Here is a 14601-nt window from a genome sequence, read left to right on the forward strand (position 1 = left end):
TAAAATTGATCTCAGAAAATGGAGGTGGGTGGGATTATAAGGCTGTGGTTGTCCAGGGAAACAAGTCTCATGTAATGTTTATAGAGTGGCTTTCCAAATGGATACCCTGTTTTCCAGTCAGCTAGCAGAGTCTGAATCTAGCGCAATTTGGGATCTGCAAGGACTTTACAGTTCTATTTCTGTCGATTTCTGGGGTCACACCAATAAGCTCCACTATGGAGCTATGAGGGATATTCACCTCTATGCTGTACGGAGTATTCCGTAATATATGGCAAATCTATTTGACTACAAATATATAATTACCCTCTTTCTTCTGTCCAAAATTGAGGAGACTTTGTAATAATTACAATAGTTGGAATAAGATGGAATGGCCGATTTGACATGGCAATATGCACTAGCCTATTTAGCCGCGTCAGACCATGTCAGTAATCATAACAAATATAATTGTTACAATTACTAGTGCATGTACGGAGTATACAGAGTACTAATCTTGGAAATGTCTCAATCCTGAATAATTTCCAGTAGTACTCCGTAATTACTTAGAAGTTAGACAGGACATACCCTTGACCGCGTGGCGGCATACGAATCCCTTCTGATGCCATCTAGTCCAGTCCTTGATTTCTTCCCATCTGACACACGATAAAACTGTAAGTAATTAATACTGTCTTGGGGCCTCAAATGGTATCCTACAACATACGTGTCTTGGAGCTAAGGAACCTTGGAAGTCGAACCAGCCTTTAAGTGAGACATCGTGGACTTTGTTCGGCTATTATATGCCGAGGTCCTCCTCCTCTTTCCTTCTTTCTCTTCTATACTGAACATTATGATATATGATATTATGTTATTGTCAGGAGATAGATTTAATATCCAATTTATGTACGGAGTACTCTCCCTTGGATATGGAGTACTTTCACAAATTATCTCAACTTTTGTACTTTTGAACTCCAGATCATCAGGTGGGTCTTTTTCGAGACGGCTCGGTTAACTCCATCCAGTAGGGACCGACTCTATATTTATATTTTCTTTTCTGTGACGAAAGTAATATATTCCTGGATATGAAGGGGTACAGAGAGGGTCGACATACTACCAAATGGAGTACTCCGTACTATCGTGCACCTTTTTAAGCTTGATCCCAGAGTACTCCGTACTGCAGTCTTTATTCTGACTAGGTGGGCAGGTACATACCCCATATGTATAGTACTGTTGATGTGCATACGGTGTAATTAGGTCGTACAGCTACATCATATAAACATGTATGTACTACATATACAATCTACATATGTGGACTAAAAGGCTCTCGACTTCCTTCTACTCATCACCGGACACAGAATTGCAATCTCAATATGTGATTATCTACAGCGTTCTCCGGGTCTGGAATAAACTTTCTTTTTGCTACCGTGCAGGCCGCATCAACCCCCTTGCTTCTCGGCCTAGTCACAACAACTTGTGGTCATGTTTCCAATAGATGGCCTAGACTATTCATCATCCTGTAGCGGTGTGGCGCAGGAATGCAAATCGCGTGCGCCAAAAGCGTCTATATCTAGCAGTGGTCCCACTTACTCAAGTTACAAGCAGCCAGGCGTACTAGTGGTATGTCTGTGTAACCTTTCGCCTTTCGCCTCTCCGTACTCCGTATGGAGTACGGAGTACATCGCATCAAGATACGAGTTCGCCACTGCGTCGGCGGCGTATGCGTAAGTTATTCTTCAAGATTAGTACGGAGTACAGAGTACGCGGCCATCATTTCAAGGTAGATATCATAGCCAGCAACAAACTGAGCATCTCAATTGAAAACTGAACTCCCTCGCCGCAATGCATATTATACAGCTCCCCCCACTGCAGCACATAACCACAAACACAATATTCAACCATCACTCCTTGATCGACACATCCTGGCCGCGAACCCAGTCCGCAAACTCCTTCCGCTTAGCCTATATTGTCCAAATGTTAGCTTCTGGGATTCCTAGCCCAAACCAACGATGACATCTAGCAATATATGCACATCCACAATAAATCCAACCCGCAAATGTACTTCCAGCAAGACACGCATCAAGTAAATCCAAAACTCACCCGAATATCCCAGAATCCATAACGCTCCTCCAGACTCAGGTACGGGTTGCGCGCTCCGCCATCCCGTTCAATCTCGCCCGCCCATTCGCGCCAGCTAATCGGCTTCAACTTCTGCGCGCTCAGCACCAGTCCGATGGAAACGATTAGTACGGAGACGAGGGTTTCGATGATAATGTCTTGTGGGAGGGCAGTGGATGTGCGGTTGCTGTAAAGGACAGTGTGTTCGTGGCCGAGTAGCCTCTGCAGAAGGAGTTAGCTCAGCTCGAGAGGCAAGGTAGTTGTTGGGTGGATGTATTGGAGAACTTACGCGTGAACTATCAGGACGAGGCCGAAGAAAGTCACCACGCGGGAGAGGAAGCTCATGATGGGTGGTGAGGTTCGTTTTGGATTGCAGGTTGGGTTTGCTGGCTGGGTCTGTTCGCTGCGAAATTGTCCTTATCGGTGAATAATTCTAGATGATCCCCACTGAATTATTGGTTGAGTTAAAGCCTGGGGTCCCTTGGCTGTGGACGCTGTCTGTGATGCCGTTTGATATGTTGGCGGGAGGTTCGTGGAGGCCCTGGGCTCATCCCGCGGTTTACCTAATCACCTTTTGACTCGCCTGGATTTCATCACATTGTCATATTCGTTCATACTGCTATTGGAAAATGATTGATAATCCTATCTCTGTAGGGCTTTTCTGGTTAATATCAGGGGTACTCCCTACTTACCTATTCAGTAAACCTTGTATCCATTCCTTGCGATATCAAACGAATCTTGACGGGAGACTACAACTTTGGTACATGCCTACACCCCATCATCAACGAATATTCTGAGGTCAATTGATAGAATAAACAGGTTATTTTGCCAACTGTCAGGGCTATTTCCTTATATACTTCCTTTCGGTGGATTCTGCGACGCCAGTTGACAACGCAGTAGATCAACCCCTGAGTGGGGGTAACACCGTTCGACTCTCCTGTCCAACCCCGACTTCCTCAGCAACCACTGTGATAGACAAAATACTTTGGTTTGTCTGCAAGCTCCGTCAACTTCGGTGGATACGGATACATATATAGCCTAAAGTGCTGGTCACACAGATAGAAAATATGGTTCAAGAATGAAGGGGAGACGCGTACATAGTTTGATAGGCCTTACAAGATTTGCCAACTGTTCTGGAACTAGGAACACCAAGATCGAGGCAACTCTGGATTTACCCGGTCTGTAGTGTATACGGTGTACTTGTCCATGAAATGAGCCGTAGGACAGAAACATAAACAGCATATCTCCTCGGGGACTTACGATCACTTCCTTCGTTAACAGCAATCAAATCCCGGCCTTGATTCTTCTCGCAGTCATCTTATATCATTACAATGTCCCTTCGGTGTCTTGACATGGCGCAATCGCAACGCGATATGCTACGGCCATCCTCTTCTCGTTTTCCTGACGCTCAGGGTGAGCAGGCTACAGAACCTCCGTCTCAATATAAGGACCCTCCAAATACCCCGATACCCCGACATGTGGAGTCGGTCACACCCGATGCTGGTCAGCTAGAGCAGCTGCTTGCGAGACTTAGCAGCAGAGTACATCCTTTTGATCCGTCTTGTCCTCTGCGATCGACACCAAAAGCCACACCTGATGAGTATGACCGTCTTATTAATGCCGAAATACGATATCTGGCTAAGGCTTGGTAAAATAAGGCAACAAAGGACCGAGATTTAGATCAAAATCAATGATTCCAATGCTAAAAACTATATACGCGATCTGAAGTTTATGGGAATCTGCTATGTAGGTATTCCCAAAGCGGCGGTGGAAATATATACCTAGGTATATTCGGCCATGAAGGAAATATTCTACCAAGTATCCTTCAAATAAATTAACCAACAAATTTTGTTCAAACCAGTCTTCAATAGACCCTAAAACTTTGTCTTTATAAATGCAGAATCGGTACTGCTCAGGTATCTTGCCATGATAACCCATTTCCATAAGGTGGTCAAATCGCCACAAAAAGAACACAATGACGGGACAGCGACGTCAATAGAAACAACAGTTCAGTGACTACATATTTAGGCTAAGGCTAGGTAAGTGTGATTGATTCTCCGAGAGTATCAATTAGTAGATTATGAGCGTTGATATACGAGACATCGAACACCTAAAAGCCGACATCTGTCTGCTAGAAAAACCAGCCAACCCTATATATATTCCGTAGATTAGACACTAACACACACATTACCGGCCGATTTACAGTGGAGATATATGGTCATGAATTTTTTTTATTTCTCATCAATGACCGGTCACTACTGGACCAGCTTTCTAGTTGGACTAGGTTCGTAAAGGATTCCTTTGACATCACGCATTTCCATCACACAATTCCTGCTTCATAAATGGGCATCGCAAATTTACAGCTTCTGCATGGCAGCGATATCAGTGGACTGGACGTGGTCCTCATCCTCCTCGATCTTGCCCTGGAGCTCATCGGTGGAGACCTTCTCGTCCTCAACGACAAGGTTGATCTGGAGCTTCTTAATACCGAAACCGACGGCAACCCACTTGGAGGCACCCCAGACGAGACCGTCCCACTCAATGGCGCGAACGTTGGCCTCCATCTCCTCAAGGTTGGTCTCATCATCTGGAAACGTTTGTTAGCAATTGAACTAAAAGAGAGATTGGAAAACACATACCCCAGGGCTTGACCTCCATGGTGACGAGGGACTTGGCGGCAGGCTTGACCTTGCCGGCCTTCTTGGCCTTGTACTCTTCGAGACGCTTGTTGCGCTCAGCAACAACCTCGGGGTCCTCCTCCTCAGAGTCGGAGCCGAAGAGGTCCTCATCGTCGTCCTCCTCCTCGGGCTTGTCCTTGGGGTTGGAGGCAAGCTCGGTGGTCTCGGGACCGTAGGCAGTGAAAGCTGCGGAGGAGTCACCGGGGAGGGTGGAGAATTCGCTCTCGTAAGAGGCGATGTGCTTGTACCAGCGGGCAACGTGGGGGTACTTGGCAGCGTCAGGGGCGGCGGTGAAGGCCTTGTAGGTCACGACATCGGCCTGGCTGGGCGAGTTGCTGTTGAACCGAGTCAGCGATGATGTTCATCATCAGACGAAATAATTCAACAATGTAACATAGTGATGCAAGATCAGAGGTGCGATTGCTCGCGATTGCGTGTAGTCATCCAGCGGGGTCTTAATCCGCCTCCTAAACACGGACCAATGTTTCTCATCATGAAAGCATAAGAGGAAAGGAAAGAAAAGGTAAAAAAGCAACTAAGGGGGAGGAATTCGTACCCAACAACGTAGGACCGAGTGGACAGGAAGTGGTTGGCCACTGAGGGGCACAGTCAGTCACCAATTGATTCGAAATAACAAAATCTCAGGGGGCGCCTACGAGTCAGGCCGGCATCAGAGACAAAGTCGGTGAAACCCATTGTGAAAGAGAGGTGTGGTGGTATCTATTCTGGAAGGAGAAGAAAAAAAGGAGAAGAAAGTAGATGAGGGAGGGGTTAAAAAGGGAGGATTTTTTTTTATTACGGAAAATCTCTACGGAGTCGCGGAAAAACGTGGAAGAGCGAGGACTGGGTCAGGTGACTTACTAACAACAGAGCTTACCCTGCCTGGTCATGTGATTGACTGGTGACTTCAGGGCGGAGCTTGGACTAGTCAGGTGACTGACTGGTGACGGAGCTTGAGCTCTTCCCGCCACTCAGCGTTCGCTATGTGGATCTTTCGAGAAGCCTCCCGATGGACCTTTGGTTGCCGGTATTTAAGCTATACCGGTGACATCTCAGGTGTTGATTTGCTCTAAGGCTTTTTTCCCTCCTAGGTCTGAATATACTATCTACATAATGGCGGCGAGATTATCTCTCAATGCCCGCACTCGACTTTTGCGGACGCCTCGTCTATCGTCGACCCGTCTTCTATCCCCGATCCCGAGATCAAGCATACTGCCCTGCGCCTCATTCATTCCACCAGCCGCCAACCCTAGCCCGGTCCCTGTCCGCCACTATGCCAAGGGAGGCCGTCCACATCCCCGGGCGGCACCCACCGCATGGATATGAGTGGAGAGGACGAGAAACCAGCACTCGAGAAGTATGGTGTTGAGCTTACGGCGAAAGCTAAAGCTGGCAAGCTGGATCCAGTCATTGGACGGGATTCCGAGATTCATCGGACCATTCAAATTCTCTCCCGGCGGACTAAGAACAATCCCGTATTGATCGGTGCTGCTGGAACTGGCAAGACCGCCGTTCTCGAAGGGCTGGCTCAGCGCATCGTACAAGGAGATGTACCGGAGAGTATCAAAAACAAACGGGTTGTTGCATTGGATCTGGGCTCTTTAATTGCGGGGGCCAAGTTTCGGGGCGATTTTGAGGAGCGTCTGAAAGCTATCCTGAAGGAAGTGGAGGATGCGCAAGGTGAGGTGATCCTCTTCATTGACGAGCTTCACACCTTGCTAGGATTGGGCAAGGCTGAGGGTAGTATTGATGCTAGTAACCTGCTGAAGCCTGCTCTGTCGCGGGGCGAACTTCAATGCTGTGGTGCCACTACTCTCAACGAATATCGATTGATTGAAAAAGATGTGGCTCTTGCCCGACGGTTCCAGCCTATCCTGGTGAGCGAGCCATCGGTCGCCTCGACTATTTCCATTCTACGGGGTATCAAGAACAAATACGAAGTACACCATGGTGTCAGAATTACAGACGGCGCTTTAGTAGCTGCAGCTACTTACAGTAATCGCTACATCACCGATCGATTTTTGCCAGACAAAGCGATTGATCTTGTCGACGAAGCTGCATCAGCTCTTCGCTTGCAGCAGGAGTCGAAGCCCGACTCAATTCGTGAACTTGAGCGTGACATTACTACCATCCAAATTGAGCTTGAGTCTCTTCGTAAGGAAACCGATGTTGCCAGCCGCGAACGGCGAGAGAAGCTTCAAGAGGACCTGAAGACCAAGCAAACGGAGGCCGGTAAATTGACCGAGACGTGGGAGAAAGAGAAGGCCGAAATTGATGATATCAAACGCACCAAGGAGGATTTGGAACGCGCTCGGTTTGAACTTGAACAGGCTCAACGCGAAGGAAACTTTGCCAAGGCTGGAGAGTTGAGATACTCTACCATCCCGGAGCTCGAAACCAAGTTACCCAAAGAAGGCGCTAAACAGGATTCTCAAAATCAAACTTTGATTCACGACTCTGTTACTGCAGATGACATTGGAAACGTCGTCTCTCGGACCACAGGCATCCCCGTCAACAAGCTCATGGCTGGAGACGTGGAGAAGCTGATTCGGATGGAGGACACCCTCCGAAAATCAGTCCGTGGACAAGACGAAGCGCTTTCTGCTGTAGCAAACGCCGTGCGGATGCAGAGAGCTGGTCTCAGCGGTGAAAATCGCCCTACTGCCTCTTTCATGTTCCTTGGTCCCACTGGTGTTGGAAAGACTGAGCTCTGCAAGAAGATGGCCGAGTTCCTTTTCTCCACCGAAACTGCCGTTTTGCGGTTTGACATGAGTGAGTTCCAGGAGAAACACACAATCAGTCGTCTCATCGGTTCCCCTGCCGGGTATGTCGGATATGACGATGCTGGTCAGCTCACTGAGGCTGTCAGACGGAAGCCTTACGCGGTTCTGTTATTTGATGAATTCGAGAAGGCGCATCGCGATATCTCAGCGCTACTGCTGCAGGTCCTCGACGAGGGCTTCCTGACGGACGCCCAAGGCCACAAGGTCGACTTCCGAAACACCCTGATTGTGCTGACCTCGAATCTTGGAGCTAGTATTCTGGTCGGAGCAGATCCCTTGCACCCAATTAAAGACTCCGGTGATGCTGAGCTCCCCGAAAAGGTTAAAACGGCTGTTATGGATGTGGTTCAGAGCGCATATCCACCTGAGTTCATGAACCGAATTGATGAATTCATCATCTTCAAGCGCTTGTCAAAGGATGCCCTACGGGACATCGTTGAGATCAGAATCAAAGAGCTTCAGGCCAGACTCGATGACCGCCGTATGACCCTGAAGGTCGACGACGAGACTAAGGACTGGCTGTGCGAGAAAGGCTATGACCCGCGATTTGGTGCCCGGCCTCTAAACCGTCTCATTGCCAAGGAAATTGGAAACCGTTTGGCTGATAAGATCATCCGAGGTGAAGTTGTCTCTGGTCAGACTGCCAGAGTTTCTCTTGATGAGTCTAAGTCTGGCTTGGTGCTAACCGCGCAAGAGTAAATGAAACATGAAATTTGGCGTTCTTTATGGGGTACATACGATGTTTTGCGTCTCCTTTGAAATTTCGATTGCATGATCTTCTCTCACATATCATCACTGTATACTAGTCCATTCTCATTGTACAATAATGCAGTTCTACTTATATCGATCAAATTGCTTGTTTCTATGTAGACTCGAAGAACAGCCCGTGGACAGGTGACTTACGCAAACTGCCCATGGGAACCCACCATTTCATCCCACCCCATCATTTCCCCTCTCTCGTCGCATCTCTAGGTATCCCAAATTCATTGGCATCGGCAAAATGTCTTCTTTAAAAAGGAAGAGAACACCAGCTTCCCGCCCTCCAATCACACCTCGTACCTCTGGGCGACGACTAGGTCACAGGGCTCCATCAAGTCAAGCTCTCAGCACTTCAAATGGTTCTCCTCAAAGACCTGTCATTTCGTCTACAAGTCAATTGCGGACTCCATATCCCACAGACACCAGGATCGAAACAGATCGCTCCGTGAGGGCTACTGACGATGACTTCGATGACCATGTCATTGCTGCCATTGACATCAAGGACCATGGAACTGTGGGGTGCTCGTACTACTCAGCCGAAGAAGAAAAGATGTACTTGCTCGGTGATAGTCGTTCAGGGAATATGGAGACAATCGACGCTCGTGGGTTTATTAAATGTTCAGGTCTAGATCTGAAGTGCTAATCTGGCCATCTCCAGTGCTTCTTCAAATCAAACCTACGGTGGTTTTGACACCTCCTCGTGTCGATCTTAGTTCGCAGGGTCAAGATCAGAATCTCGCACAAGAAGATGGTACATTTGGTTTGCCTTGGGGCTCTTCGACCCTTTCCAATGCAAGCAAATGCTGATAATTTCTGTCCAGTTTCTTCTGCCTACCTTCCTTACCAGATAGACATTCGTCCAACGCCGGAGTTCAGCTACTCCAATGCAGAAAGCAAACTACTTGCTTTACAAATTTCATCTAAGCACGAACAGCGCATCCGGTTTTTTGTGCCTCAAAATGGCCTTGCCGGACCGGAAGAAGTGGACCCAGAAGAGATGGGCTTTACACTCCAAGAAGGAAGACTGTTGCATATCTCAAGTTCCGTCGACATGGAGAATCCCGTGACTATTGGCTGCGCAGGAGCCATACTCACTTATTTGCAGCGCCGAAGAGCCGCGGCGCCTAGCCCCCTCGAAGAAGGAAATGAGTATCGGGTTCGAGCACTACAGATGTTCAATCTACGGGATACCATGTGGATCAACAGCAATACCTTCACCTCCCTCCAGATTATCCAGTCCGAGTCACAACCGAATATGTTCAACCAGGGACCGGGAAAAAAGTCAGCGTCAGGTAAAGAGGGCCTTTCGGTCTACGGGATCTTCCAGCACTTTGCATACACCCCGCAGGGTAGGGCAAGACTCAAGCAAACCTTTTTCCGTCCGAGCGTGGATCTAGATACGATTCGAGAACGGCATGATTTTATAGGGGTCTTTTCACGCCCTGACAATCTTGCTGCATTGGACAAGATGACCAAAGCATTGAAACACATTAAGAACCTCAGACCTGTCATGGTCAATCTTCGCAAGGGAATTAGTACTGGCAGTGCGAAGATTACTGGGTTCAAAACTACGGTTTGGGCTAGTCTTCTTGCTGTATGTTTGATTCGGATGGTTTTTGCATTGTGATGCTAAGGAGGTGACTGACCAGTTTGCGTTCTACTCCATCGATATCAATGATGCACTTCGGGAGGTCTCGGGCGCGCATATACTGACTCTCCGAAGCAAGGTCAATCTCCGATAGACATGTCAGTCGTTCGTGTGCTGACATATTGCAGGCTCTTAGAGTCTTTGAAGCAGCACAGCTGTACAGAGTTGGTCGCATGGTTCAAGAAATTGTAAGTTCTTTTCTAATGGGAGTTAACAACGGATCTGACTTTTTAGGTCGACATTGATAACTCCGAAGAACAAGGAAGAACAGTGGTTAAGCAAGGAATTGATAGAGAACTTGACAAAATCAAAGACAGATACGATGGTCTCAACAGCCTTCTCAAGCACGTTGCTCTCGACATTGCCGCGACAATCCCAGCGACTCTCGAGGTCGACGTCAATGTCATTTACTTCCCTCAGCTTGGGTTCAATATTGCCATTCCACTCAATGATCATGGCGCCGCGGAGTATACTGGCTCCGGTGATGACTGGGAGTTGATGTTCATCACAGAGAATCGGGCGTATTTCAAAGACTTCCGCATGAGAGAGATGGATGAGAAGTTGGGGGATATATACGGTATTATCTGCGGTAAGCCAAATAAACTGACGGGAAGCCTTGAAGATGGGGAACTGAAAATTGTACGTTGGCAGAGAAAGAAATCGAGATTGTGTACGACTTGGCGCAAAGGGTTCTTCGATATGAGAATGTGCTCGTCGATGCCTCTGATATTTGCGGCGATATTGATAGGTCAGTTCTTGTGGGATATGGTTCGAGGACCGCTGATACAAAGTCCACAGTCTCCTTGCTCTCACGCAGGCAGCCAGCTTCTACAAGCTGACCAGACCACGGATGGTTGAACAAAATGTGATCAGAATCAAGGGTGGTCGGTAAGGGCTCGTTAACAACCATCCCTCAACATCCCTAACAAATGGCAGGCACATCCTTCAAGAATTGACTGTTTCGTCCTATGTGCCAAATGACACATTGCTCGTGGGTGGGAATGAGTCCGAGACCAATGATGCTTCTTCGTCCACGGATTCTAACCCTAGCATGTTGCTTTTAACTGGACCGAACTATTCAGGGAAAAGTGTCTATATCAAGCAGGTAAGCTATAATTTGTGTTCCTGAAACTCATTTTCTGACCTAGAATCAGGTTGCTCTGATTGTATATCTAGCACAGATTGGGAGGTAAGTTTCTTTCCATTGAGATGGTCATACAAAGGCTAATTGTCACAGCTTCGTTCCTGCAGACAGCGCGGAATTGGGCGTCACAGATAAAATCTTGACCAAAATCAATACCCAAGAGAGTGTCTCCAAGGTTTCCAAAATTCCCTGCATAAAGTTTCAGATTTGGCAGTCTGACATCTCTTTAGATCCAAAGCACATTCATGAACGATTTGCAGCAAATTTCCCTCTGCCTGAAACAAGTCACAAACCGAAGCTTGATTATCGTCGATGAGTTTGGGAAGGGAACCAACGAAAGTGGTTTGTTCTTATCTAGATATAGCTCTTGATGCAGACTGATTAACGCATTCAGATGGCATCGGACTTGCCTGTGGCATACTCGATTATCTGCTGTGTCTCGAGAGCCCCGCTAAAGTCATTGCAGCGACTCATTTTCATGAGATTTTCGAGAACAACTTCCTCGCTTTGCGGCCTCGACTCCATCTTGGCCATATGGAAGTTCAGGTCTGTGAAGAAACCCAGGAAGTCGAGGACCAGATCACGTATCTATACAAGTATGTGTGGCAAAACCGGCTCCCGGGTTAATGGTATGTAAATGGTGCTTACAGTTCAAACAGTTTCCGTCCGGGGCGAAGTAACAAGAGCTTTGGTACCATGTACGTCCTGCTTTCTATAATACCCGCATTCCTTTTGGCAAAAATGATTGACTTGCGGTACAGTTGTGCGGCAATCAACGGTATCGACCCAGCTATTGTATCTCGCGCAAACGAGATTGCGTCCCTTTCAGCACGAGGGGAGAACATTGTCGCGGCCTGTGCAGTTCTATCTTCAGAAGAGATGCAAGGCTTAGAAGAAGCGGTACGAGTCCATCTTTCTAAGGAACAATAAAAGGATGTAACTAACAGTGTTATTATAAGAACTCCCTAGCGAGAGGTTTCCTGGAGATTGATTTCTCACAAGGTGGCCCGGACCATGTCAAGGCAGTCTTCGAAGGCTTGTTCGAGTGAAAGGATTTATTATTATGGGACCAAGCGCATGGAGGCCAATTATATCCCAAATATCCTTACGGAGGACAACATACATTTACGCCCCATGTCATCATCAATTGGCCGAACCCGCGATGTCGATCTATCCCATTAGGAGAATGAAGTCCCTACTCACTCCACTACATTTGTAGCAACCGGGGGCCAAAACAATAATGAATTTACCCCGACTTTTTTTTTACCCCGGTCATGTTACATATAGCGTTTTGAAGAATGAGGCTCCCGACTTGTACGCTGACAGTATCTCATGCATCCCAATACAACCATACACACCAAGCCAAGCATCTCTCATACAACGTTCGCATCCTCTAGGTTAACACTATCTACGTTATATCATAGGAGAGATCAACGCTGCTACCCTCAAAGTCCGGGGTTCTTTTAGCCCCGCATGTCGCAAGTCTCCGATCTTGTCAAGGACTCGAAGCTCCCCGCCAAATTCGATGCAGAGCTTACAACGCACACTTTTCTTGAATCAACGTTAGTGGGCGGTCGGCGCGGAAGACGTCGAGAGCGCGAGGAAGTATGGAAGAAGAAACGTGATCTTGGAATCGGCATCTTCGGTACTGTGTGGTTGGAAGAATGTGTCGGTCAAGGCAAGCTCCGGGCTGTTAAGGAAGTGCGCAAGTCAGTCCCGGGATCGAGGTCTATGGATTATAATCGCGAGCTAGAAGCCATTGCTCGTTTCTCGCAACAAAAGGTAGGTACATGATTGGTATTCATACCACTCCCGTCAGAATCACTGACCTACGTTCAGTATGACGGTTGCTTTGTGAAATCATCGGGCTGGTTTGAGAACACCGAGTGTCTGTTTATCGCAATGGAATATTTCCCTCTTGGAGATCTGCAGAAGTACATGACGCAGCTATTCCGGGAAAGAGAAGCACAGCATATTACCTTCCAGCTTCTCGAGAGTCTTGACTTTATGCATAGCAATGGGTTCACTCACGGTGACCTGAAGCCTCAGGTATGCTCCAGCCATGGTGCTTTCGATTTTACTTTGCTGATCTCAAGGAGAATATTTTTGTGTTATCTACGGGCCCAGATTGGTGGGTAAAGATCGGCGACTTCGGAATCAGCAAGCGTGTGATGGAAGGATTTACGGGTCTACAAACGTTCAATGACATGCCAGCCTTTACTGCGCCAGAGGTGTATGAACGGTTATGGGGTCCATCCCCAGGAAGCGCAACATCGGGATCAGATTATTGCCCTGAAATTGATATATGGGCCCTGGGCGTGATCACTTACTACCTGCTCACCGGGAAGTTTCCTTTCTCTGGCAAAACTGACCTACTCGAGTACTTACAGAGGGCATTCGATACTGCCTTTTGACTCAACTCATTCTCCAGTCAGCCAAGAAGCAACGTCCTTTTTGGCGAGCATGATGTCTGCAAGCCTGGCAGATCGCCCTACTGCCAGAGATGCCTTGGACTACACCTGGTTAATACCAATGCTGCAGGACTCGCTGCCAGACCAGACTGCTCCAGCTATCCAAGATACAGCCATGACGGCCACTGCTCCGAAACAGCAAATACCATCCACCACCCAAAACGTCTTGCACCCGGGTAAGATTGACTTGACGCCTGGTGCCCCGAAACATAGCTCCAGGACAGAAAGGGCACAGCAAATGCAAACCAGTCTGGGTATCGACGGCGACACATACAAGCAGCTCATAGATACTCTGAATAATGCAAAACTGACTGAATCACCAAATCCTATTACGAACTCCAGCCAACTTTACAACGGCCATCCAACCGCAGACACCGAATCAATCGCCCCGTCCCGATCCAGCGAATCTCAATCCAGCGAACTCGCCTTCCACGCTTCTCATACTCAAAGAATCTCAGAGAAACCCACATCGGTTGACCTACCCTCATATAACCGTCGCAGATCCGACGCAGCTCCAATCCCAATCTCCGAGCTCTCGCATGTAACCCCCGTGGTGGAAAGTCCGACTTCGAGAAGCCCGAGCACAAGTATCAAGAATGGCTCAGACCGGTTTTCGGAAAAGATTAGAAGGGCATCTCGCAGTATTATGCCGAAGCCAAATCGACGTTCCCAAGATCATGCGCCGACTTCGCCCATTTCTCCCAATCCAAGGTATCTACGCTTTACATAGGTGCGTGCGCTTGGCCTCTGCTAACTTGATGCGTAGCTCGAGTACTAGAAGTAGAAAATCACAATCTATCGAGATTCCTCATCGTCCTCAATTTGCAGAGGGATTGCCCATGTTTCCTATTCGAAATAGAAAATGTTGAAAGGTATGCATGTTTAGCTCGACATTGTTCTATCTTCTACGTGGGTATCTGGAACTGATCATTTGTATAGATCGGGACAAGAGTCTAAGTTGGGGCTACACTAGCTAGAATCCCTGGTGCATCAAGCGCACCATATACCTGCTAGAAGATGGATTGAGATG

General features: G+C 47.7%; 8 protein-coding genes across 8 annotated transcripts; 6 read left to right on the forward strand and 2 right to left on the reverse strand.

Moving 5' to 3' along the window:
• Positions 1–1871: 1871 nt before the first annotated feature.
• N7519_011097 (membrane magnesium transporter family protein) lies at positions 1872–2433 on the reverse strand (the record flags this gene model as incomplete). Its single annotated transcript, XM_057297870.1, has 3 exons — positions 1872–1931; positions 2071–2308; positions 2378–2433. The coding sequence occupies 3 exons, from the start codon at positions 2431–2433 to the stop codon at positions 1872–1874; spliced, it is 354 nt and encodes a 117-aa protein (XP_057145752.1).
• A 986-nt stretch (positions 2434–3419) lies between these two features.
• N7519_011098 (uncharacterized protein) lies at positions 3420–3740 on the forward strand (the record flags this gene model as incomplete). Its single annotated transcript, XM_057297871.1, has 1 exon — positions 3420–3740. One exon carries the CDS (start codon positions 3420–3422, stop codon positions 3738–3740), a length of 321 nt encoding a protein of 106 aa, XP_057145753.1.
• Positions 3741–4445: 705 nt separating this feature from the next.
• N7519_011099 (translation elongation factor 1 subunit beta) lies at positions 4446–5511 on the reverse strand (the record flags this gene model as incomplete). Its single annotated transcript, XM_057297872.1, has 4 exons — positions 5423–5511; positions 5323–5362; positions 4728–5101; positions 4446–4675 (listed from the first exon to the last, which is right to left on the reverse strand). The coding sequence occupies exons 1-4, from the start codon at positions 5460–5462 to the stop codon at positions 4446–4448; spliced, it is 684 nt and encodes a 227-aa protein (XP_057145754.1). The 5' UTR covers positions 5463–5511.
• Positions 5512–5525: 14 nt separating this feature from the next.
• Positions 5526–6019, forward strand: N7519_011100 (uncharacterized protein; the record flags this gene model as incomplete). The annotated part of the gene is made up of 2 exons (XM_057297873.1): positions 5526–5618; positions 5891–6019. The coding sequence occupies 2 exons, from the start codon at positions 5526–5528 to the stop codon at positions 6017–6019; spliced, it is 222 nt and encodes a 73-aa protein (XP_057145755.1).
• A 63-nt stretch (positions 6020–6082) lies between these two features.
• hsp78 (chaperone ATPase HSP78) lies at positions 6083–8248 on the forward strand (the record flags this gene model as incomplete). Its single annotated transcript, XM_057297874.1, has 1 exon — positions 6083–8248. One exon carries the CDS (start codon positions 6083–6085, stop codon positions 8246–8248), a length of 2166 nt encoding a protein of 721 aa, XP_057145756.1.
• Positions 8249–8549: 301 nt separating this feature from the next.
• On the forward strand, positions 8550–12149 carry N7519_011102 (MutS family protein MSH5; the record flags this gene model as incomplete). Its single annotated transcript, XM_057297875.1, has 16 exons — positions 8550–8910; positions 8967–9059; positions 9130–9902; positions 9958–10035; positions 10085–10144; positions 10191–10545; positions 10608–10704; positions 10755–10844; positions 10893–11061; positions 11111–11145; positions 11194–11275; positions 11331–11442; positions 11495–11696; positions 11751–11798; positions 11862–12000; positions 12060–12149. The coding sequence occupies 16 exons, from the start codon at positions 8550–8552 to the stop codon at positions 12147–12149; spliced, it is 2784 nt and encodes a 927-aa protein (XP_057145757.1).
• A 424-nt stretch (positions 12150–12573) lies between these two features.
• On the forward strand, positions 12574–13514 carry N7519_011103 (uncharacterized protein; the record flags this gene model as incomplete). Its single annotated transcript, XM_057297876.1, has 3 exons — positions 12574–12882; positions 12940–13149; positions 13197–13514. 3 exons carry the CDS (start codon positions 12574–12576, stop codon positions 13512–13514), a joined length of 837 nt encoding a protein of 278 aa, XP_057145758.1.
• Positions 13515–13563: 49 nt separating this feature from the next.
• On the forward strand, positions 13564–14301 carry N7519_011104 (uncharacterized protein; the record flags this gene model as incomplete). The annotated part of the gene is made up of 1 exon (XM_057297877.1): positions 13564–14301. The coding sequence occupies one exon, from the start codon at positions 13564–13566 to the stop codon at positions 14299–14301; it is 738 nt and encodes a 245-aa protein (XP_057145759.1).
• Positions 14302–14601: the final 300 nt, after the last annotated feature.

This window comes from Penicillium mononematosum, assembly GCF_028829835.1.
Source record: "Penicillium mononematosum strain IBT 11891 chromosome Unknown utg000005l:1.0-9366267.0:1.0-9372171.0, whole genome shotgun sequence".
NCBI lineage: Eukaryota > Fungi > Ascomycota > Eurotiomycetes > Eurotiales > Aspergillaceae > Penicillium > Penicillium mononematosum.